This window comes from Theropithecus gelada, chromosome 9, assembly GCF_003255815.1.
Source record: "Theropithecus gelada isolate Dixy chromosome 9, Tgel_1.0, whole genome shotgun sequence".
Classification (NCBI taxonomy): Eukaryota; Metazoa; Chordata; class Mammalia; order Primates; family Cercopithecidae; genus Theropithecus; species Theropithecus gelada.
The window spans coordinates 118,808,604-118,830,900 of NC_037677.1; the positions used below are offsets into that span (position 1 = coordinate 118,808,604).

The 22,297-nt window shown below is 48.7% G+C and overlaps 1 protein-coding gene across 7 annotated transcripts in view; it reads left to right on the top strand.

Moving 5' to 3' along the window:
• Positions 1-18,615, top strand: part of TACC2 (transforming acidic coiled-coil containing protein 2) — a 265,537-nt gene extending 246,922 nt beyond the window's left edge. For 3 of the 7 annotated variants that reach the window (XM_025396296.1, XM_025396297.1, XM_025396299.1), the window contains 7 exons: positions 652-795; positions 1,223-1,299; positions 5,228-5,271; positions 12,151-12,311; positions 12,560-12,666; positions 13,055-13,175; positions 18,060-18,615. In XM_025396296.1, the coding sequence (XP_025252081.1) occupies positions 652-795; positions 1,223-1,299; positions 5,228-5,271; positions 12,151-12,311; positions 12,560-12,666; positions 13,055-13,175; positions 18,060-18,125 (720 nt within the window). In that variant the 3' untranslated portion in view covers positions 18,126-18,615. Of the gene's footprint in view, positions 1-651; positions 796-1,222; positions 1,300-5,227; positions 5,272-8,665; positions 8,675-12,150; positions 12,312-12,559; positions 12,667-13,054; positions 13,176-18,059 lie in introns of all 7 variants that reach the window. The other 4 variants (XM_025396301.1, XM_025396298.1, XM_025396300.1 and 1 more) reach the window with 2 other exon arrangements.
• The last annotated feature ends 3,682 nt before the right edge of the window (positions 18,616-22,297 follow it).

The window sequence follows — 22,297 nt, forward strand, 5'->3', positions numbered from 1 at the left end:
TTGACCCAGTTTTTAATTTTCCCATTTACGTAACAGACTTCATGGCAACAGAACTCCAACATAACTCTTACATCCAGAAACTCTACCTAGCCAAAGGTGATATTGGTTGACAACTACAGTAGGCCTTAAGCTTTGTGTGACTCACATCCTTTCAAACAGAGCTAAACAAATGGCCCCAAAATTGAAATGTAAACAGTCTTACAAAACTGATCAAATCTGTGGTTATTCAAAACTAGGCAAACGTAGACTAGTAGACTAGAATTCAACGTTATTCACCATTGAGATCTCATTTTGGAAGTGGAGCCTGCTGAATAGTGCCCTGGGTTCTCAGGCGCTGTGCCTAAGTGGCTCAGCGTGTGATAAATGGCAGAGATAAGCAGGTACCAGACACGCTGGACTCCAAGGCCTCGGAGCTGCGGGGGCCTCTGCCATTAGCCCCTTTGTCTGCCTGCCCCGGTGCAGAATGATAGATCTCCATCCCTAGACTAGACTCGGCATTTCCCTGTTCATCAGTCTCTGCACTTTCTCATACTTTTGATGTTCTTTGTTTCAAAACCATACAACTGGCCCATTCATGAGAGGGTGAGTGTAATCCTCTTTGTCATATGATTAATGCTAACTTTTTTTTTTTAATTAAAAACCATTCCACAGAGAGAGGCTGCTCACCCAACAGACGTCTCCATCTCCAAAACAGCCTTGTACTCCCGCATTGGGACCGCCGAGGTGGAGAAACCTGCAGGCCTTCTGTTCCAGCAGCCCGACCTGGACTCTGCCCTCCAGATTGCCAGAGCAGAGGTATCGTGGCATGTGGTGTGATTACCCTCTTCCTGCCACTTAGAAATAAACACGTATGCCCGTGGTCCACAAAGCCAGAGTCTTTGGAGACAGACTTTGCCCTCTGAACGCTGCAGGCAAAGATGTATGGCGAACCGTGTGTTTTGATCTTCCTAGACACTATCGTGTAATGGGCCTTTTGGCCTTGTTGAATTTACAACAAAAAGCATGCCCCTTTGAGTTGCTCCCCAGTGGGCACTGTGAAAGTCTTGATATCTCGCTGCTTTCTTTTTTATGCTCAGGGAAGTTCTCTGAATGTAATTATGGTTTGTCGTAGGAAGTTTTCATTCCACATTTATTCACCGTCTCCTTTTCTTGATCGATGAATTGCTCAGAGCCGAATTCACTCATCTGGGGCTAACCTTTCTCTTCTTCTCCCTGAAACTAGATCATAACTAAGGAGCGAGAGGTCTCAGAATGGAAAGATAAATATGAAGAAAGCAGGCGGGAAGTGATGGAAATGAGGTCAGTTGGGGAGCTGGGCCTTCCTCATGCCTGAGGGATGCTTACCAGTGGTTTAATAATGACTGGAGCTGGTGTGGTTCACAGAAGAGTGTCTTCTGTGGAAGTTCTCTCTTCTTTATTACACACGGTTCATATTTTTCTAAAAGAATTTTTACTCTAATACTAAAATAGCATGCCCATGAATTAAATAATGCATTCAAATAAATATAGGTACAATGCAAAACAGATCTTCTCCCCACTCAGCCTCCAGTTCCACAACCCGCAGGTGACTATCTTCTGTGTGAATCCTTCCAAGAACTTTCCATTTCTCATCACAAATGTAACAATGAGTGTAAACAGCCTCTTTTTTCTCCAAAACAAATGAGAACATGCAGTATACATTATTCTACACTTTTTAAAATATTTTTTTCTTTTTTCTTTCTTTTTTTTTTTTTTCCGAGATGGAGTTTCGCTCTTGTTGCCCCGGCTGGAGTGCAGTGGTGTCATCTCGGCTCACTGCAACCTCCAACCCTGCTAGGTTCAAGTGATTCTCCTGCCTCAGCCACCTGAGTAGCTGGGATTACAGGTGCCTACCACCACGGCTGGCTAATTTTTTGTATTTTAAATAGAGTCAGGGTTTCACCATGTTGGCCAGGCTGGTCTTGAACTCCTGACCTCAGGTGATCCACCCGCCGCAGCCTCCCAAAGTGCTGGGATTACAGGCATGAGTCACCGCTCCTGGCCCACCACTCTTTTTACATTTAATAGCATATCTTCGACATATTTTATTCCTCTCTGCCTCATTCTGTTTAACAGGTGCTTAGTGGTCCATTGTATAGATATAACATAATTAATTTAAACAGTCTCTGTGGACAAACATTTAGGATGTTTCCTGACTTTAGCTTAAATGATTTATTTTCATTGTGGTATATTGTAATAGAAATATAGCCACCATCTATAGTGTACGTGAGTATAATGGCAGATAACTAGTTTTGTTTTGTTTTGTTTTGTTTTTGAGATAGAGTTTCGCTCTTGTTGTTTAGGCTGGAGTGCAGTGGCGCAATCTTGGCTCACTGTAACCTCCGTCTCCCGGGTTCAAGCGATTCTCCTGCCTCGGCCTCTCAAGTAACTGGGATTACAGGCACCTACCACCATGCCCGGCTAATTTTTTTGTATTTTTAGTAGAGATGGGGTTTTAACATGTTGGCCAGGCTGGTCTTGAACTCCTGACCTTAGGTGATCCGCCCGCCTTGGCCTCCCAAAGTGCTGGATTTACAGGCGGGAGCTATTACACCCAGCCCCGATACTAGTTTATTATCAAAATCAATTGCATTCCTGGCTACCATTTTAAGAAGAAAGCGAACTGTAGGTAATCATATCTCGTTTTCTAGGTCATGGTAGGATCTTCCTGAAAATTCTCCTGTTTGTTCCTTCTTTCTGCTGATGGTCCCCTGTGGCCACCTCTGGACACTGAGCCTAGTGTACTGTTTCACATTCAAACAAAAGCCCTGCATTTGCGTTATTTTTAAACCTCTTTGTTTTGTCTCTTATCTGGGGGGCATGGGTGGCTCTAATTTTTTCACGTGCACTGAAAATGAGGCACGGCACCCGGGAAGGCTGCAAGTGCTGTCTCTAATTTCTTTCGCCTCCTAGGTGCTTTGCCTTCTTGGTGCCCGGAGAGTGCTTGTTTGTGGTTTGAGAAGTCGTGCCACTGAGGGGTCCCCAGGAGGTGCCATTTACTAGCTGATGTGGTAGGATTTCAAGTTGTCACCAGCTGGCGCAGATGTGCCGGCGGTTGATAGCCCGAACGTCAGCCCGTCAGCCTCTGGAGCTAGACTAGGTGAAAACCAGGCTCTGCTTCCCAGCCACTCCGGGGCGTCTTACTTAACTCTGTGCCTCACTTTGCTTATTAACTTGAAAATGGGGGTAAATAACAATACCTCAACAGAGTAGAGCAGAAGGATTGTGAACAAAGGCTGCAGAGTCTGATGCTCGGATTCACATCTGGGCTCTGCCACTTGGCAGCCTTGGGATCCTGGAAGAGTTTCTGAATCACTCTTACCCCACCCCAGTGTCTTCATCAGTCATGCTGGGAACAGTGAGGGCACTGCCTCTTAGGGTCATTGTGAGGGTAAAGTGAAAAGACAGCACAGCTAAGGTATTTTCAGGTCCCTGGTCTCTCCACGCTTCCAAAAGGACACATCCCTTACCTCCTTGTGTCCTCAGCAGTGATGGGTTTAGACAGAGCAGCCTCAAAGATCTGTCACAGCTTTGTGATTCTGAGATACAAGGAGGTGTTGTTTAATGACAGGAAACACAGAAGTGCTTCTGTGTAGGATTCGGTAAGAACCCTCGGGGGCTCATCTCGTGGTTACCTTTCTTGGGAGTCCATTCTGGGGTGAGACACTGACCTTGGGACCAAGGTTGAGCAGCCAAGGACAGGCACCCAGCATTAGACTTTGCAGAATGCATTCTACTTTCATTATTCCTTTTACCCTTATTGAATTTGCCATACAGCCCCGAAAGGTGGGGTCTAGGAAAATCCTTGCTGTACCAAGGAGTAAGCAGAGCACCTGCAACTTCAGTGAATGTCGTGCTCAGGATCACACAGCGGGGAGGGGCAAGCTCAGCGGGAGCCCAGGCCTCCTGACTGGGGTGGGGGTCTCTATGGTCTTCTGTCATTAGGGTCCTGGATCTTCAACAGTTACCCGCTCTTGGTTCTCTTGTGGGGAATAATTATTGGATAATGTAGATGAACTCCTGATTCTTTTTGAGAAGTTTCTTCCAGCAGATTGGCTTTGGAGGAAGGACTTCTTCACACATCGGTTCTTCCATGTGGGGACAGCTGGGAGGCAGTATGACAAACAGGGAGTCTTAGTGCTTTTGTGCAGCTTTTGTCTGTTGAGGCTTCCCAGGAAGTTTACTCTGGGTCAATAGGAGATAAGACTTATGTTCAATGATGCCAGATGCATGAGATGCTTTGGAAGAAGATGCAGATAAAAGGTGATAGGGTTCCAAGGAGAAATCAAGGAAGGCTTCTTGAAGGAGATGACATTTGAATTGGACCTTGAGAAACAGACTGTGGGGGGTAGAAATCGAGAGAAAGTGAATAACATGGGCAGAGGCATGGGGATGAGAAGGCCGAGAGCAAACAAGAAATCATTTGTTCTTATTGAGCCACTGTGTTCATGACATGGCGTGGAAGGAGGTAAGATGGATGAGGGAGGTTGGGCCCGGGTTGCAAAGACCTCCATTGTCGGACTGGAGGTTTGGCTTTATTTTTAATTTTAAAATTTTTTTGGAGATGGAATCTCGCTCTGTTGCCCACGCTGGAGTACAGTGGTGTGATCATAGCTCACTGCAGCCTCAGACTCCTGGGCTCAGGTGATCCTCCCACATTAGTCCCTTGAGTAGCTAGGACCACAGACGCAGACCACCACACCTGGTTAATTTTTGTATTTTTTGTACGGACGGTGTTTCACCATGTTGCCCAGGCTAGTCTCGAACTCTTGGACTCAGGCAAACCTTCTGTCTTAGCCTCTTGAGTAGCTAGGAGTACAAGTGCACACCACCATGCCTCATTAATTTTTTTTTCATTTTTGTATAGGCAGGACCTGGTTCTGTTGTCCAAGGTGGTTTCAAACTCCTAGCCTTAAGCAATCCACCTGCCTCAGCCTTCTCAGTACCTGGGACTACAGGCATGCACCACTCTACCTGGTTTGACTTTTTTCTTAGTGGGCAGTGAGGGGTGTTGAAGGCTTTGCACAAGGGGGTGGCATATTTAGAGTCATGCACCAGGAAAATGAGCGTGCAGGGCGAGGACTGACATTGAAGGTGACCCTGAAAGTCAGGACCCCGCTGCACATGGGCCAGGCTGTGGCGCCCAGCTGTGTGAGATGGGAAACCATTCTGTTGTCATGACTCCAACGTGTCTTTACTTCTCTTATAGGAAAATAGTGGCCGAGTATGAGAAGACCATCGCTCAGATGATAGGTAGGTGTCCTGACCTGCGGGGGCTCAGGCCGGCCCTGACGTTTCTGAACTATGTGGAAGCCTTGGAAGATAGGAGGTTCAGAGTGGGTTTCTGGTAGAGCGTGAAGTCTTTCAGGGAGGGACCAGAGCATTCCAGAAAATATGGCTTTGCCACAGGACCGAGACCCTGGGGCTTCTTGGAAATGCCCCCCGGACTGTGCCGTAGCATTATTCACACGCCTGGGAAGCCATGGCAGTCACCTGCCAGCTACCATCTGACCCAGCCAAGGACTCTCCACCTCGTGGGGAAAGAGATTCCTTTTGGTTGGGATATTTGGGGGATTTTTTTCTTTTTGCTTGTGGGAGAGAATAGGAATCAAATCCCTAGACCCTAACTTAGTTTAGACTCAAATGACAAAGTACCCGAGTCAGCCTTTCCTCAAGGACCCAAGGACAAGGACGGTGGGCCATGGTGTGATTGTCCGCCCCCTTCTTCCCGTGACCACGACAGGCCCTGTTCACTGACCCCAGCACTGTTTCTCACTGAGATCAGACACTGCCTTGGAATCCTTCTTAACGCAGCGTCCCTGGCAGCCAGTACTGACAAATTTGCTGTGGTCCACAATAAAAGAAGGCCTCAAGTTATAAGCTACACACGCCTGGGCCTTTTTTTCTTTTCTTTTCTTTTTTTAAATAATGAGAAAAGATCTTTCAGAAGTTCCAAGCCCAAGTTTTTACGCTAATGGTCACTATTCAGAAATCATATTATGACTGGGGCTGTGGGATGCTTTTATTTATTTATTTATTTATTTGCTTAGGTTTATGATAATCCACTGTTTGTTTGTTTGGGGATGAGGTCTTGCTATGTTGCCCAGGCTGGTCTCAAACTTCTGGGGTTCAGCGATCCTCCTGCCTTGGTCGCCCAACATGCTGGGATTACAGGTGTGAGCTACCATGCCCAGCCCATGATAACCGGTTTTGTTGTTGTTGTTGTTTGAGATGGAGTCTCATTCTGTCGCCCAGGCTGGAGCACAATGGCGTGATCTCGGCTCACTGCAACCTCCACCCCCCGGGTTCAAGTGATTCTCCTGCCTCAGCCTCCTGAGTAGCTGGGATTACAGGCACCTGCCATCATGCCCGGCTAATTTTTGTATTTTTAGTAGAGACGGGGTTTCACCATTTTGGCCAGGCTGGTGTTGAACTCCTGACCTTAAGTGATCCACCTGCCTCTGCCTCCCAAAGCTCTGGGATTGCAGGCGTGAGCCACTGCGCCCGACCCGATAAGCAGTTTTTTTTTTCTTCTAAGGATATATGGAGTAAAAACTCCAGGTCACTGCAGACCACACTTTATTTGTCCAAACTTGACACTGTGCTGGCACCTGGCCCTCAGCCCCAAATATATGGATGTGTGAGTCACATCACACCTCTAGCTTGTCCCAAGATGAATATAATAGTAGCCTCAGGAATGGTGAAGAGGCCAGCAATTGAGTGCTTTCCATTCAAAGGAGCTTCACTTTTGATTTATTGTAACAAAGTTCATTTCACCCAGAAAAGAAGCCCATTCAGGTTTAGCCTCATGGTGCATGCTTTCTATCAAAGTGAAACTTCTTTATTAAATTGGTATAAGAATTTATGAACACATATGGATAAGATAAAGAAAAAGCTCTTGGAGTTGAAAATGCTGGCAAAAATGGTCAGGCTGAGGGATTGATGTCTTCCTTATGCGGTGTTTGGCAAGTAGAACACAACTTTTTGGCCTCCGGGAGTCTTGCGATTTGAGAACATCGCTCAGGCCCTCCATGGCTCATCTGGAAACATCCCGCTCCATCTCAGAGCCGTACACTTCTTTTCGCCCTTGGTGATGACATTTTGATAAATGTTGAAATGCGGGGGAAGGGGTGTGAGCTTTTGCTCCTGAGGGAAGGCTACCCAAGCCATCTTTTATTGCTCGGCTAGTGAAGTTGATATAAACAGACATTCCCTCTTGAAAATTAAAAGTGGGCCGGGCGCGGTGGCTCAAGCCTGTAATCCCAGCACTTTGGGAGGCCGAGACGGGTGGATCACGAGGTCAGGAGATCGAGACCATCCTGGCTAACAAGGTGAAACCCCGTCTCTACTAAAAAATACAAAAAACTAGCCGGGCGAGGTGGCGGCGCCTGTAGTCCCAGCTACTCGGGAGGCTGAGGCAGGAGAATGGCGTGAACCCGGGAGGCGGAGCTTGCAGTGAGCTGAGATCCGGCCACTGCACTCCAGCCCGGGAGACAGAGCGAGACTCCGTCTCAACAAAAAAAAAAAAAAAAAAGAAAATTAAAAGTGGAGAATTTCTCTAGTTGGCATAAATGTTCTGTCCTTGTCATGACAGAAAGATGACTCCCACGGTTTCCTCAAGGAATATCTGCAGGTGACAGCAGTGAGGACCTTTTCAATCCTAGGCAGTGTGAGTTCCCGCCAAGCCCTGGAGAGAGTGCCACCTGCCTTCCTGTCACCCTGGCTGCAGGGATTAGGGCTACCCATCACCCCCCATCCCCACCCCTGCTCCCAGACCTGATATGTTTGGCCTAAGGGCCTTGTCTTCAAGAGCTGTACACACAATCCCTTAGAGCATTTTCCTGTCCTTGGGCTACTCTCTGGGTGGCCCCGTGAGACTCCTCCAGTGTCCCTGGCTGGGAGCAGCCACAGAGGGGCATCTCACTGTCTGTCTGTTCCCGGATCCCCATCCTCATTCACCCATTGGCCGTCCTCTTTGTCATTCCAAGGCTTTTTCATCAGAAAGGTGGCAGGCCTGTGGTGGTCATTCAGCCACTGTTGCAGGTCATTGACTAAAGTCACCATAGATTTCAAGGTCCTTGTGTCCTTGCAGAAGACGGCAGGGGGCTGAGGCATGACTGGGACTCACTGTAGCTGTGGGAAGGACGTGCCGCCTTTGTGGCATGGTTCAGGTCAGGGTCTCTCCATGCTTGGCCACATGCCCAGGAGGCCCATTTTTGTTCCATGCTTTTCTTTCCATTTTCACTGACCTAACCAGCATCCCTCGCGAAAGAGGAAACTCAGGTCCAGAGAGATTGGCAGTTCAGGACCACCGTGACTGTAGTTGTATTTTGAAGTCAAACCAGCTCTGGCCCACATGTGCTAGCTCTTCCTGGCTCTGCTCCATTCAGCTTTTGCAGATGCTCCACACCAGTGTGACATCAGTCCTGCCATTGTTATTCATTCGCATCAAATGTTACTGGAGAGGATCTGTCTTGTTAAGCTCAAATAGTGACTATTCAGAATTCAGAACGAAAAGAGACTTCTGTGCTTTCTGCATTCCAGGTTGTTGCAATTGATTTCTTTCTGCTTTTCTAACAACTGCCCTGATTATCTGTTTTGCTTCCATTTTCTGTTGCTTCTTGCCCTTTGCTTGCAAAACAAACAGGCAAGCCTGGTAAGTAAATGCTTTTCCCCCTAATTTGACACCTGCCCATCGCAACCCTTTGTTTGTTTGTTTTTCTGTTTTGTTATTTTTGCTTTGTGTATTGCTGCATTCCCCACATGATTTCATAATGTTTTGCCTGAAAAAGCCAGGCAGGTCTTCAGGAGCATTGTTCTGTTGTTGAGTGTAGGGCGTCTTTCTCCTGAGTTCAAGAACCTAACTGCATTTGTCATGTACAGAAAGATTTGTGAAGCATTCTTGCCTCCTCTGTCTCCTGGGAACAGGGTAATTCTATTTTTAAAAGGGAAGAGGAAAGGAAACCTGAGGCAGGCAAAGTCTTGGATCCAGGAAATCAGATGGACTTGGTTTGGTAAACAGCTCCTTTACCAGGGCAGGTGAAACATACACATGGGCTCAAATCAGCCCAGAATATACACCATAGAGCATGCTGGGAACTAAGGAAGCAGCCAAAATTCAAAGAATAAAAACAAGCGTTTGATTAGTAGAGACATGTTGAAAGGCCCTTTTTTTTTAGGAATGTGGGTGGAGCAAGCAGGTTGCTGATGATTCTCATCTCTGTGTTAAAAAGCTCCCTCTTCGCAAGCCACTGTGACACTGTTGCACTGATTCCAGGGGTTACAGAGTTTATTATGGACAATGAGGCTCTTAATAATGGGTTACTAATAGGGGACTCTTCCTCCTTCTTGAGGGCTTTATGTACAGTTTCTCATTTAATCTGCAAATGCAAAGAGATATAAATACTCTTTTCCCCTATTTTAGACAAGGAGGCTGAGACTCAGAATTTAAAACCCTGCTCAAGATCTCGCATATGGGAAGTGTCAGAGTGAGGTCTCGAACCCAGGCCGTCAGACTCCAGAGGCTCCTAGCCACTGGCCTGGGCAGCTCTGGGCTGCTGGTAGTGAGAGCTCTAGGAGTCCCATGATTGCAGAGGCAGGTGGGAGGGACATTCGGCATCTTCAGGGCCAGTGGTTCTCCAAGCAGGGTCCCTGCCCCAGCAGCATCTGTGTCACTCGGGAACTTGTGACCTGTGCATACTTTCTGCCCCACCCCAGACCTCCTAATCTCACGCCGTGGGGTGAGGTGTAGCAGCCTGCATGTGAACAAGCCTTTCAGCTGAATAAATCCATGCTCACATGGGAGAGTTGTTGGAAATGACGCACTGGGACCCCAAGAGGTCAGAACTTTAGAGCAAGCTTATGTCAGGACCAGAGCTGAAACTGAGGAAATGACCGCAGCACACGGTAACAGTGTGCCTAGTTCTGGGGTGTGGCAAGATGCAGATCTGTCCAGAACCTAAGGGAAAAGAACTCACACAAAATCTCCCTGCCACTAAGGGAGCTGCATCCTACAAGGTCTGTCATTACAAGGGGCCCGTGGAGAGACGTGGTTATGATCACAGCTTCAGGCTTGGGTTCGGGCTCTGTCATTTTCTCAGTGAACAGTGACTTAGCTTCTCAAACCCTCTGTTTCACCTTCTGTAAAATGAGGGTAAGAAAAGCTGCCCAGGTGGTTGTGATGCTCTAAGTCGTTCACTCGTCACATGGACATGTATCAAAACATCTTCTACGCCCGGCAGTGTCCTAGGCCCTGGGGCAGAGCAAGTGGACAAAACAGACTCTGGTGCCTGCCCTCACAGAGCGTGCATTCATCAGGGAGATGAGCCGCCGATACACTAGCACAGGCACACATGCACACACGTGCACGCATGCGTGCACACATCTGATATAAGGGGTGGCTGCCGCTGCAAAGAGGAAAATAAAGGACTCTAGAGGAAGAGGAGCCATTTCCAGCACCTCTGGGGAGGTGACACGGGATCAGAGCCCTGAGCAAAATGTTGGGGAAGCCTGGAAGCCCGGGGCGTTGGAGGCCTTCATGGCTGGAGCGGAGGGGCCAGGAAGGATACAGGGCAGAGCATGTTATTTCCATTGCAGAGGGAGGTCACCGGGGGACTCTGAGCAGGAGTGAGGTGGTCTGGTGTGCACATTAGGAAGCTCGGTCTGGCTGCTGAGTGCTGGCTTAGGGACAGTCAACACCTAGAGCAGTCAGCAGGGCGCCCACCGCAGGGAAGGGTCTAGTCAGCGCTGGCGGCCGCTGTTCTGTGATTTCCAGATGTGATCTGTCTGCAGCAGCCAGCCCTCGGAGTCATTCCAGGTGGCGGGCAGCCCCCTCCCCGGTGACCAGGGCCTGGCAGAAAGACGGGTCTGCTAAGCTCCTTCCCCGGGAGCTCTGAGTGGGCGCTTCTCCCTTACCCCCTCTGCTGTCACCAAGAGAGCAAATGGTTCCTCACACGCCTGGGCCAGGGATGGATCCACACAGAGGACAGATGGGTGTTTTGTGTAGAGTAGTCAGAGAAGGTCTTTCCCATAAGTGTAGAAATGAATTTTTAAGCAGCCATAAAAAAGAGCAAAGCCATGTCCTTTGTACCAGCATGGACACAGCTGAAGGCCATTGTCCTCAGGGAATTAATGCAGAAATAGAGCACCAAACATTGTGCATTCTCGTTTATAAGAGGGAGCTACCCATTGGGTACACACACGAAGATGGGAACAGAAGACACTGGGGAGTTCACAGTGGGGGCGGGAGGAAGGGGGACAAGGGTTGAAAAACTGCCTTTCAGGTACTATGCTCAGTACCTGGGTGACAGGCTCATTAGAAGCCCATACCCCAGCGTCAGTCACACAGTATGGCCATGTACAACCTGCGTATGTGCCCCAAATCTAAAAATACATATTTTCTAGATATTTGGTGCAGATGATTAGCTTGGGATGGCCACGGGCCAGAGAGGTGGGGCAGAGGACAATGGTGCCTCTCACCAGGATCAGCCACTCGGAACTGGGCCGACATTGAATTACATTGTACATCACTGAGAAACTAACCTTGATGGAAATAGCTCCATGTTTCTTGGAGTTATGACACTTGCTGTATCGCAGACGCTATCTGTGCCTGTGTGAATGGAATTTCAGAGGAGATGGATTTTTGGGCTCTGGGTTTCCAGATGTGTTAAGGATCTCCAAAGACCTCCTCTCTGTCCTGATACGTAGGAGAGCCCACCCCTCACAGCCCAGACCTCACACCCTTTAATCGTCCCCACACAAAGTTCGCTAGCGATGTCTTCTTTTTTACTTTATGGATCTGTCTGCTTGCTGTCAGCAACCACATGGAATCACCAGGGACACCAATATGGACCTGTGTAGGGGCTGCGCTGGTCAGGTTAAGGAATAGTGATGGCTCATTTCTTCCTCACGCGAGGCTGCACAGGCCCGGGTCTGGGAAGCCGGGGCGCTGGGTTTTGTTCTGTTAGAGACAGTCTGGGAGGGCTCTGGGGCGTGGGTTCGTCCCAAGGAAAAGCTGGGGTTTGAGGTGTCCCCGCCGGTGAGGCTGAGTTGCATCTGAGGCCTTGGCTGGCCCCAGAGACCCAGTTTCGACTTTCTGGGCTCCATCATTTTGTTCCTGGTCTCTCCTGCCAGAGGACGAACAGCGAGAGAAGTCAGTCTCCCACCAGACGGTGCAGCAGCTGGTTCTGGAGAAGGAGCAAGCCCTGGCTGACCTGAACTCCGTGGAGAAGTCTCTGGCCGACCTCTTCAGGAGATATGAGAAGATGAAGGAGGTCCTGGAAGGCTTCCGCAAGGTGGGGCTGAGTTTGGGGACGATGGAGGAGGAGGATCTGGTTGGGAGAGATTGCGGGGAGCACTGGGTGGGGGTGGGGTTCCGGAAGTCGGTCTTGAGCCACCTGCAAGGAGGGGGTCCATGCAGGCTGGGGAGGCAGCCTTGGCTGCCTGGAGTTACACCCGCATCCGAGAGTTCATGGAGGTTTCCACCATTCCCGGGCATTTGTTCTCGTGGGCTTGATGCCTGTCCTCTGTCCTGCCGTGTCAGAATGAAGAGGTGCTGAAGAGGTGTGCACAGGAGTACCTGTCCCGAGTGAAGAAGGAGGAGCAGAGGTACCAGGCCCTGAAGGTGCATGCAGAGGAGAAACTGGACAGGTAACATTAGCCACTGGGGGTGGCTCCCAGGGGCCTCCCAGCAGCCCTTACCCAGGCAGGCTGGGACCTCTGGCAGCACCTGTGACATTAGCTTGGAGAGGGGGAGTCATCCCAGTGTGTGTTTCAGTAAGACTCGTGAGAAGGCACACACAGTTAGCATCATTTAATCAGTGGAGGATGCACGTTGCAATGTCCGGGGTGCCCCGGCACCTTGGCCTCATAGCAATGGAATTGGGTTTGGTATTCTTATGGGCTCCTGTGCTCCAGCTCTAGTTGGTGGGAGCTGGAGCCAGACCAGGCCACTCTCCCTGCCTGGAGCTGGGAAGCAGGAGGTGTCTCTAGTGATCCACAAAAAAGAATGATAATTCTGAGCTCCCTGTCTCCGCAGGGCCAATGCTGAGATCGCTCAGGTTCGAGGCAAGGCCCAGCAGGAGCAAGCCGCCCACCAGGCCAGCCTACGGAAGGAGCAGCTGCGAGTGGATGCCCTGGAAAGGACGCTGGAGCAGAAGGTAACGGGATGGGTGTGGCCTCCAGGTGGGCCGGGCTGCTGCTGTCTGTGCTGCTGGCCAGTCCAGATAGACAGGCTGGGCATCCCTGGCCGCTGCTGCTCCTGGAGACGAGTTCATGCTTCATGCGCACACCCTTGGCTCCTTCTAGAAGTTCCAATTTCATGCCAGCCCTGAGACCAGCTTCCTCTCCACCATTCCTGGAATTGCAGCCTCCATGTGTGTTTACTGCCATTTTCATTCCTTTCCAACATTCATTCGTTTGTTGGATATTTATTAAGCGCCTACAATGTGTTAGGCATAGCCCTTGAACCCCTGGATCCAGCATGTTTACTGGTGAGTGGATGGGGTGCCCACCAGGCCCTGGCAGCGACGGCCAGCTGATGCAGAACAAGGGCAGTGCCAGGACTGGAAGGGCGCCCAGGGGGCCTCTAGGGACAGGGGTGATCTTCCCGAGGACACTCAGCTTGTGCCCAGGTTTCCTGCTTTTGGATCTGGCACCCGTCGTCCACTGTGAGCACTGTCTGTCTCCCTGGGTGTCCAGATAAGAAGTTCCCTCAGCCCAGCAGGGCCCTCTGAGCATTGGGCTGTTGAGTCTGCGTGTGTGGGTGAGGGCCAGCCTCCCTCCTTGGATGTGTTTCTCAAGAAGAGGATTTCCAGATGTGCAGCCTCCTTCCAGTCAATTTCCTGAGCCTTGGGGTCCCCCTGCATGGTCATCCACGAGCCCAGCAGCCTGGGTTAGCAGCACTACTTACGCATTTTGGGCCTTGATAGGCAGTGATAGGGCATCCTTTGTTGGCATCAGGAATCCATGTGCCTCCCTACCTCTACTACCCCAGGCCTCTACTACCCCAGGAGTGCCCAGCCAGCCCCAGGGGATTGACTGTCCTCCTTTGCCCACTGTGGTTGGTAGTGGTCTTGAGGGGCATTTGGGCCAAGCAGTGGTGATCTCTGCTCTGGGCAGGTGCCAGCCCTCCCTCTACCTTAGTGATGTTGGGGAAAGAGCCCTGGGGAGCAAGAAACAGGGTTCCTGGCCCCACTGCACCATCTGTCATGGCCCTGGGCAAGCCTTGCCCCCTACCTCAGTGTCTAGGTTCCCTCTAGCCGTGAAAATTTGAAGCCTGTATCATTGGGCAGATGGATTTCCCTGAGGTCCAAATCTGATACTCACCCAGTCTCCACTAGGCTCTGTGCCCTACAGGATGTTCCTGGTTACCATGTTACAGATCGTTCTTTTCCTTTTTTTTTTTTTTTTTTTTGAGGCAGGGTCTTTGTCTGTTGCCCAGGCTGGAGTGCGGTGGTGCCGTCATGGCTCACTGCACCCTCCACCACCTGGGCTCAAGTGATCCTCCCGCCTCAACCTCCTGAGTAGCTGAGACCACAGTGCCCCCTACCAGCCTAATTTTTTTTATTTTTGTTTTTGTAGAGACAGGGTCTCACTTTGTTGCCCAGGCTGGTCTTAAACTTCTGGGCTCAAGCAGTCCTCCTGTCTCGGCCTCCCAAAGTGTTGGGATTATAGGTGTGACATTAATTTAATTCTTTACCTTTCTTCTTAGGATGAAAAAGACAGATGGCTACTAGACAGTTTAATATCAAAATTGCATTTAAAAAATAGTCTGGAATATGCATATATTCAGCCACCTCTGTTTTGTAGGCTCTGATGATTGCTCTTAGTAGTATAGTCAGAACGAGATGTGTGGTCACAACTGTCAAGTGCAAGTTTTTGCTCACTTACCCAGTATTTATATATTTATGTATTTATTTATTTTTTTTATTATACTTTAAGTTCTAGGGTACATGTGCACAACGTGCTGGTTTGTTACATATGTATCCATGTGTCATGTTGGTGTGCTGCACCCATTAACTTGTCATTTACATTAGGTATATCTCCTAATGCTATCCCTCCCCCCTCCCCCCTCCCCACAATAGGACCCGGTGTGTGATGTTCCTCTTCCTGTGTCCAAGTGATCTCATTGTTCAATTCCCACCTATGAGTGAGAACCCACCCAGTATTTATTGAGTATTATTATGGTTTTAGTGTTGAGTGTGCATTTTTTATTCATTGTATGTTGATAATCCATGTGTGGCATATTTGGTGACTTGAAAAATGGAATGTTTCATTAAAATGAAGATCATATTAGAAGCCGGGCGTGTTGGCATGCGCCTGTGGTCCCAGCTACTTGGGAGGCTGGGGTGGGAGGACTGCTGGAGCCCAGAAGTTCGAGGCTGCAGCGCGCTGTGATTGTGCCTGTAAGTAGCCAACTGCATTGCAGCCTGGGCAACAGCGCAAGACCCCGTCTCCAAAATAAAGAAAGAAAAACCGTACTTCACAGTCATTGTGGCTATTGCAGCAGTTGAACATAAAATGTCTCTTGGTGAGAAATGTAGCAATGTGTGTGTTTGAGATGGTTCCCCCGTGTCCTGTGTTTAAATTGCGTTATCTTAAACTAAACTTTGAGAGGAATGAATGAATCACACAGGTTCTTCCCTGAAAGACCTAAGTGATATCTAGGGGCCAGTCCCGTCTTAAAGAGATTCAGAAACAGGATCCACCCAGGCAGTTCTTGCGTGGAGGCGCTGGGCATTTCACCCAATCAGCGCTTTGTAAAGGCTTTTGCTCCATGAGTTGAGCTTTATGCTGGGGCAGTTTGCTTCGTGGTGGCTGATGATGCCAAGAGGGAGCCTGGAAAACCTCCAGAAATCACTTTCTCATGGGTCTGCCGATGCCTCTCAGCCGTCAGTCACTGTACATGATGTTTAGCAATTATAATGGCAAAGCCATATAGGAGCTGGGTCAACCTGAATTTGTGTTCCAGGCGTGCCACATCTGACTGGCTGTGTGACCTTATACACAACCCTAACTTCTCTGAGCCTCCATTTCCTCACTGAAAAATGAGGATAATACTGGCTTCCTTGAAGGCACTGTTGAGGGAAGCAGGGGAGGCCAGAGTCCCCGGGGTGTGTTTAGCATGGTGATCAGCACGTGGTGAGCACTCCAAGGAGATGGAGAGTCACCGATAGCAGCCCCAGCAGGGGCCATAGTGGCAATGATAGTATTTTTTTTTTTTTCTTTTGAGATGAAGTCTGTCTCTGTTACCTAGGCTGGAGCGCAGTGGCACGATCTCGGCTCACTGCAACCTCCACCTCCCAGGTTCAAGCAATTCTCCTGCCTCAGCTTCCTTAGTAGCTGGGATTACAGGTGTGTGCCACTACACTCAGCTAATTTTTTGTATTTTTAGTAGTGACAGGGTTTCACCATGTTGGCCAGGCTGGTCTTGAACTCCTGACCTCAGGTAATCCACCTGCCTTAGCCTCCCAAAGTGCTGGGATTGCAGGCATGAGCCAATAATAGTATTTTAGCCAATAATAGTAATTTTAAGATTAGTGGTCAATGCTGTACCCCATTCAGAGCCCCATCGTCCAGCTGGCCTTTCAGCGCCTCTCTTGAGTTGTTGACCTCAGATGCAAATTCGAGCCAGGAGGTGGGCCAGGGTTATGTTCGAGGCAGGCTTCTCCCACAGCAGGGACTGCTGCTGGAAGGACCGTAACTTCCCCTCCACTGAGGAGAGCCACTGTTTCCCCAGCACTGACACAATGATGAGTGACACCAGGAGTTCTAGGAACAGAGGGCATGTGGGTCTGGGCTGGAACATATCTCAGGAGTTCTGAGGTTTTCAGGGAAGGGCTCTCCACAGCCTCAGGCACAGGCTTTTGGTGAAGACTCACCTTCCACGGGAATCTCAAGGAAAGCAGGCTGCCAAACATACCCAGTATGCTGGAGCGATTCAGCCCCCCTGGAGAAGGCCATTGGAGATTGGTCGTGCTGTTGAACTTTATTTTTTTATTTTTTATTCTTGAAACGGAGTCTCACTCTGTCACCCAGGCTGGAGTGCAGTGGCACGATCTCGGCTCACTGCAAGCTCCGCCTCCCGGATTCACACCATTCCCCTGCCTCAGCCTCCCGAGTAGCTGGGACTACAGGTACCTGCCACCATGGCTGGCTAATTTTTTGTATTTTTAGTAGAGATGGGGTTTCTAAAGACCCGTGTTAGCCAGGATGGTCTCAATCTCCTGACCTTATGATCTGCCCGCCTTGGCCTCGCGAAGTGCTGGGATTACAGGCGTGAGCCACCGCGCCCGGCCTGTGCTGTGGAACTTGATCAGCATCAGAGCCAGCATGTAACCTATCTGAAAGCAAAGCCACACCGTCCGTGATGGAGGGATCGTCCCGCTGGATTCCCTCACTTTCTGAGAAGATGGACAGTGTAGGATCATCTGTGCTAGACAAATCTGTGGTTGGTTCCCTTGATTAGACAGGCAAGGTGTGGTGGGAGAATCACCGTAAAGCCAACTTGCATCTGCCCCCACCCCTCGTGCTGACCCTGTAGCCCCAGTACCACCTATTTGGCGTGCCTCTAAGCAATGCAAGCGATCCCATTCACACAGAACTGCGTAACCCTCCTTATGCTGTGTCTCAAACCATGGAGGGCTTTACCCCAGACCTCCTCACCTCAGATCACATCCTTCATAGGCAGATAAAGGGAAATGAACCAGACTAGTTAGTCCTTCACTCTGTGCTGGTCACTGCCAGGAAAGTGTACATTTATCACCTCATTTACTTCTCAGAAAGAAACATGTTATCACCTACGTTCTAGAGTTAAAGACACCAAGGCTCAGAGAGGTTGTGTAACTTGTGGAAGATCACACAGCTAGAGCCGGGATGTATACTTGGATCATTTGGCTCCAAGTCATTTGTCTCACTGCTTTAGATAACTTCAGTGGGACCAAGGGGGCCTGGTGGACCCCCATCTCCCCAAAAAGCCCCATGAGCATTCTGATTGGCCAGATTTCAAACATCAGCAACTTCTTTCTTGTCTACACTTGCAGAACAAAGAAATAGAAGAACTCACCAAGATTTGTGATGAACTGATTGCCAAAATGGGGAAGAGCTAACTCTGAACCGAATGTTTTGGACTTAACTGTTGCGTGCAATATGACCGTCGGCACACTGCTGTTCCTCCAGTTCCATGGACAGGTTCTGTTTTCACTTTTTCGTATGCACTACTGTATTTCCTTTCTAAATAAAGTTGATTTGATTGTATGCAGTACTAAGGAGACTATCAGAATTTCTTGCTATTGGTTTGCATTTTCCTAGTATAATTCATAGCAAGTTGACCTCAGAGTTCCTGTATCAGGGAGATTGTCTGATTCTCTAATAAAAGACACATTGCTGACCTTGGCCTTGCCCTTTGTACACAAGTTCCCAGGGTGAGCAGCTTTTGGATTTAATATGAACATGTACAGCGTGCATAGGGACTCTTGCCTTAAGGAGTGTAAACTTGATCTGCATTTGCTGATTTGTTTTTTAAAACACAAGAAATGCATGTTTCAAAGAAAATTCTCTATTGTAAATAAATTTTTTTCTTTGGATCTTGGCAATAAATATGTCTCGAATTTATTTTCTGGGAAGGGTTGAGTCTTTTCTCACCTTTGTCAAATATCAGATTTGGCTTCGTGTTCTTCTCTGTCTGGGCTCATTTCTTTGTCCATAGACTTAAATAACATTTCCTTTCTTATCGTGGCTGCATTTGTAGGATGAAGCTAATGAGAAATACTGACTTGCTACTGAAATAACTAAGTGAATGCATTGGACTAGCTGAGATTTGGTTTTTACAAAACCTCTTTGACTTGAGGAAGCAAATCTATTTCCTTTTATTGAGTCAAGGAACTAATAGACTGCCACTCTTTCTGTTCAATTCTTTGGTGTGTGAAGGTCAATCCTGAAACCCCCATTCCCATCTAAAGAAAGGATTGGGAAAAGGGTGAGCAATTGCCAGTGGGCAGCAGGTAATTAGGCCACTATGGAGATTAAACTAGCAGTGTGCCTGGCATTAGATCGCTTCATTGCTGCTGACTTGCTTAGGGCTGCCAGGTTGAAGGCTGGGTGGATGAGGGGAGTTAGTGGGTAGAAAGGTACGATCATCTCGCCATCAGAGAAATGCAAATCAAAACCACAATGAGATACCATCTCACACCAGTTAGAATGGCAATCATTAAAAAGTCAGGAAACAACAGGTGCTGGAGAGGATGTGGAGAAATAGGAACACTTTTACACTGTTGGTAGGACTGTAAACTAGTTCAGCCATTGTGGAAAACAGTGTGGGGATTCCTCAAGGATCTAGAACTAGAAGTACCATTTGACCCAGCCATCCCATTACTGGGGGTATACCCAAATGATTATAAATCATGCTGCTGTAAAGACACATGCACACGTATGTTTATTGCAGCTCTATTCACGATAGCAAAGACTTGGAATCAACCGAAATGTCCATCAGTGACAGACTGGATTAAGAAAATGTGGCACATATACACCATGGAATACTATGCAGCCATAAAAAAGGATGAGTTCGTGTCCTTTGTAGGGACATGGATGCAGCTGGAAGCCATCATTCTCAGCAAACTATCGCAAGAACAGAAAACCAAACACCACATGTTCTTACTCATAGGTGGGACTTGAACAATGAGATCACTTGGACACAGGAAGGGGAACATCACACATCGGGGCCTATTGTGGGGAGGGGGGAGGGATAGCATTAGGAGATATACCTAATGTAAATGATGAGTTAATGGGTGCAGCACACCAACGTGGCACATGTATACATATGTAACAAACCTGCACATTGTGCACATGTACCCTAGAACTTAAAGTATATATATATAAAAAAAAGTGCAATCATTTCCTAGGGCTGCCATTAACAAATCACTGCAAACATCTGCAGCTTCAAACAGCAAAATTTATTCTGTCCTGGAAGCCAGAAGCCCAAAATCAAAGTGTCAGTGGGGTTAGTTCCCCCAAGAGGCTCTGTGGGAATCTGTCCCATTCCTCTTCCAGCAACTGGTGGCTGCTGGCTCTCCTTGGTGTCCCTTGGTGTGTAGCTGCAGCACCCCAATCTCCGCCTCTGTCTTCACGTGACCTTCTTGCTGTGTTTGAGACTTCCCTCTTTTCTTGTAAGAACACCAGCATTGGATTTAGGCCATCCCCAATCAAAGATGATCTCAAGATCCTCAGTTACATCTGCAAAGACCCTGTTTCCAAATAAGGTCGTATTCACAGGTAGGAGGGATTAGGATGTAGACATGTCTTTTCGGTTACATGTGTGTCAGTGGGATGTGTGGTGTGGGCTGTAAACTTGGAAGGCAGACGAGAGCCCCTGATGGCCCAGAGCTCGACTGTCCCTCTGCCTCGGCACGGTGGCTACAGGCTACTCCTCTCACAGTAGGACAACCCCCAACCATAACAGGACAGGCCTTAGGCAGCCTCAGCTTTTTGGGGACAGGGTGGGGAGTGTTTTCTGTGATTTACAAGGTGGATGAAGTTCGGCTGTGTCAGACAGCTCCAAGGAGAGAGGACCGCACACGTGCTGTTGGCCTGGCAGGCTGCTCTGAGGGTGGGGGGTGCATGGTGTCTTTTGTGCTCTGAGGTCCTTTGTTTTCTTTCTGCTACACTTTCACAATCCATCCAGCAGAGCCTGCCCCTGGTGCCACTGAGACCCTCACCTGCCAGGCACCCTCAGCCAGGGCAGGGGACTGCCTCTTTCCCACTGCCAGCATCCTTTGCTTGGTCCAGCCTCCTGGTCACAGCACGTTCCAGGGCCCAGCCATGACCCCTTACCCAGGTGCTCGCTTCTCTAGGCCAAACCCCTAGCCTCACTCCAGATTCTGACCTCGACTACATTCTCAGAAATGCCCAGCTTATATCTTGGAAACTTATTTCTCATTAAGTAAAATATTTCCATTGTGAAAAAGATTAGAAAACAGGTAAGAAAAAACCTTATAACCCCCAAACCAAGAAACTGTTAATGTTTGTACATTTTATGGCCTTTTTCTCCATCTATAAAATATCTTATTTGTTGTTTGTTTTTTTGTTTTTTTTTTTTTTGAGATGGAGTCTTGCTCTGTCGCCCAGGCTGGAGTGTGGTGGTGCGATCTTGGCTCACTGCAAGCTGCACCTCCCGGGTTCACGCCATTCTCCTGTCTCAGCCTTCCGAGTAGCTGGGACTACAGGTGCCCAACACTACGCCTGGCTAATTTTTTTGTATTTTTAGTAGAGACGGGGTTTCACTGTGTTAGCCAGGATGGTCTCGATCTCCTGACCTCGTGATCTGCCCGCCTTGGCCTCCCAAAGTGCTGGGATTACAGGCGTGAGCCACCGCGCCCAGCCTGTTTGTATTTTTAGAAGTGCCACCCAGTACCACCCTGTGCAGCCACCTGTGGTGATCCTGCATACAGTTTTGGAAACTTTTTTTCCCCTAATACTATAATGTGACCATCATGTTATGGTAAACTTTTTATATCAATAAATATAGCTCTTCGTCATTTTGAAGGCTGCATAGCATTCCATGTGCCAGAATGTGTTTAACCAACCCTCCCCCCTGTACTGATGAGCATTTATATTGTGTCCATGTTTTTGTATCATTATGCATGCCACATCAGTGTCCTTACATATATTTATGAATGTAAGTATTCTTTAGGTCAAATTCCTAAGAGTGGATCACCTGGGTTAAAGATGTCACTGCACTCCAGCCAGAGACCACTGGGACCAGTGGCTGAGCAAGTTGGGTTTATTGCTCGTTACAAAAATGAGCCAGGCACATGCCACAGGAAGCCCTGAGCATCTCAGTTGGAGGGTCTTCGGAAGGCTGCAGGCAAAGGATTCGGACTTGGGTTAGTCACTCCAGGGAGGATTTCAGGAAGCTGGGCTTTGGTCTGGCAATTCTAAGACTGGGTGCCTCGATAAATCTGACCTACAAGAAGAGAGGACTGGAGTAAGAGAAAGCTGCAAGCGGTAGAGAAGCAACAGTCATGCATATTAGCCAGAATTGAGAGAGAGTTGGTCCTTTTTTGTGGTTTGGATGATGTCCAGTGTGGCTGCAGACATTTGCGGAGTGGGCTGGTTTTTGTTTTTTAATTCACTGCAGTCCAAGTGGCCTGTCTGGTGCTGATGTGTTGTGAAATGGTTTACGGCCTCAGCCCAGCCATGAGTGCCAGGTCAGCCCCTGGATGCCAGGGGCTGCTTTTCTCTTTCTCAAAGGGTTTGCACATTTTTAAAGTTTGGGAAGCTCGTT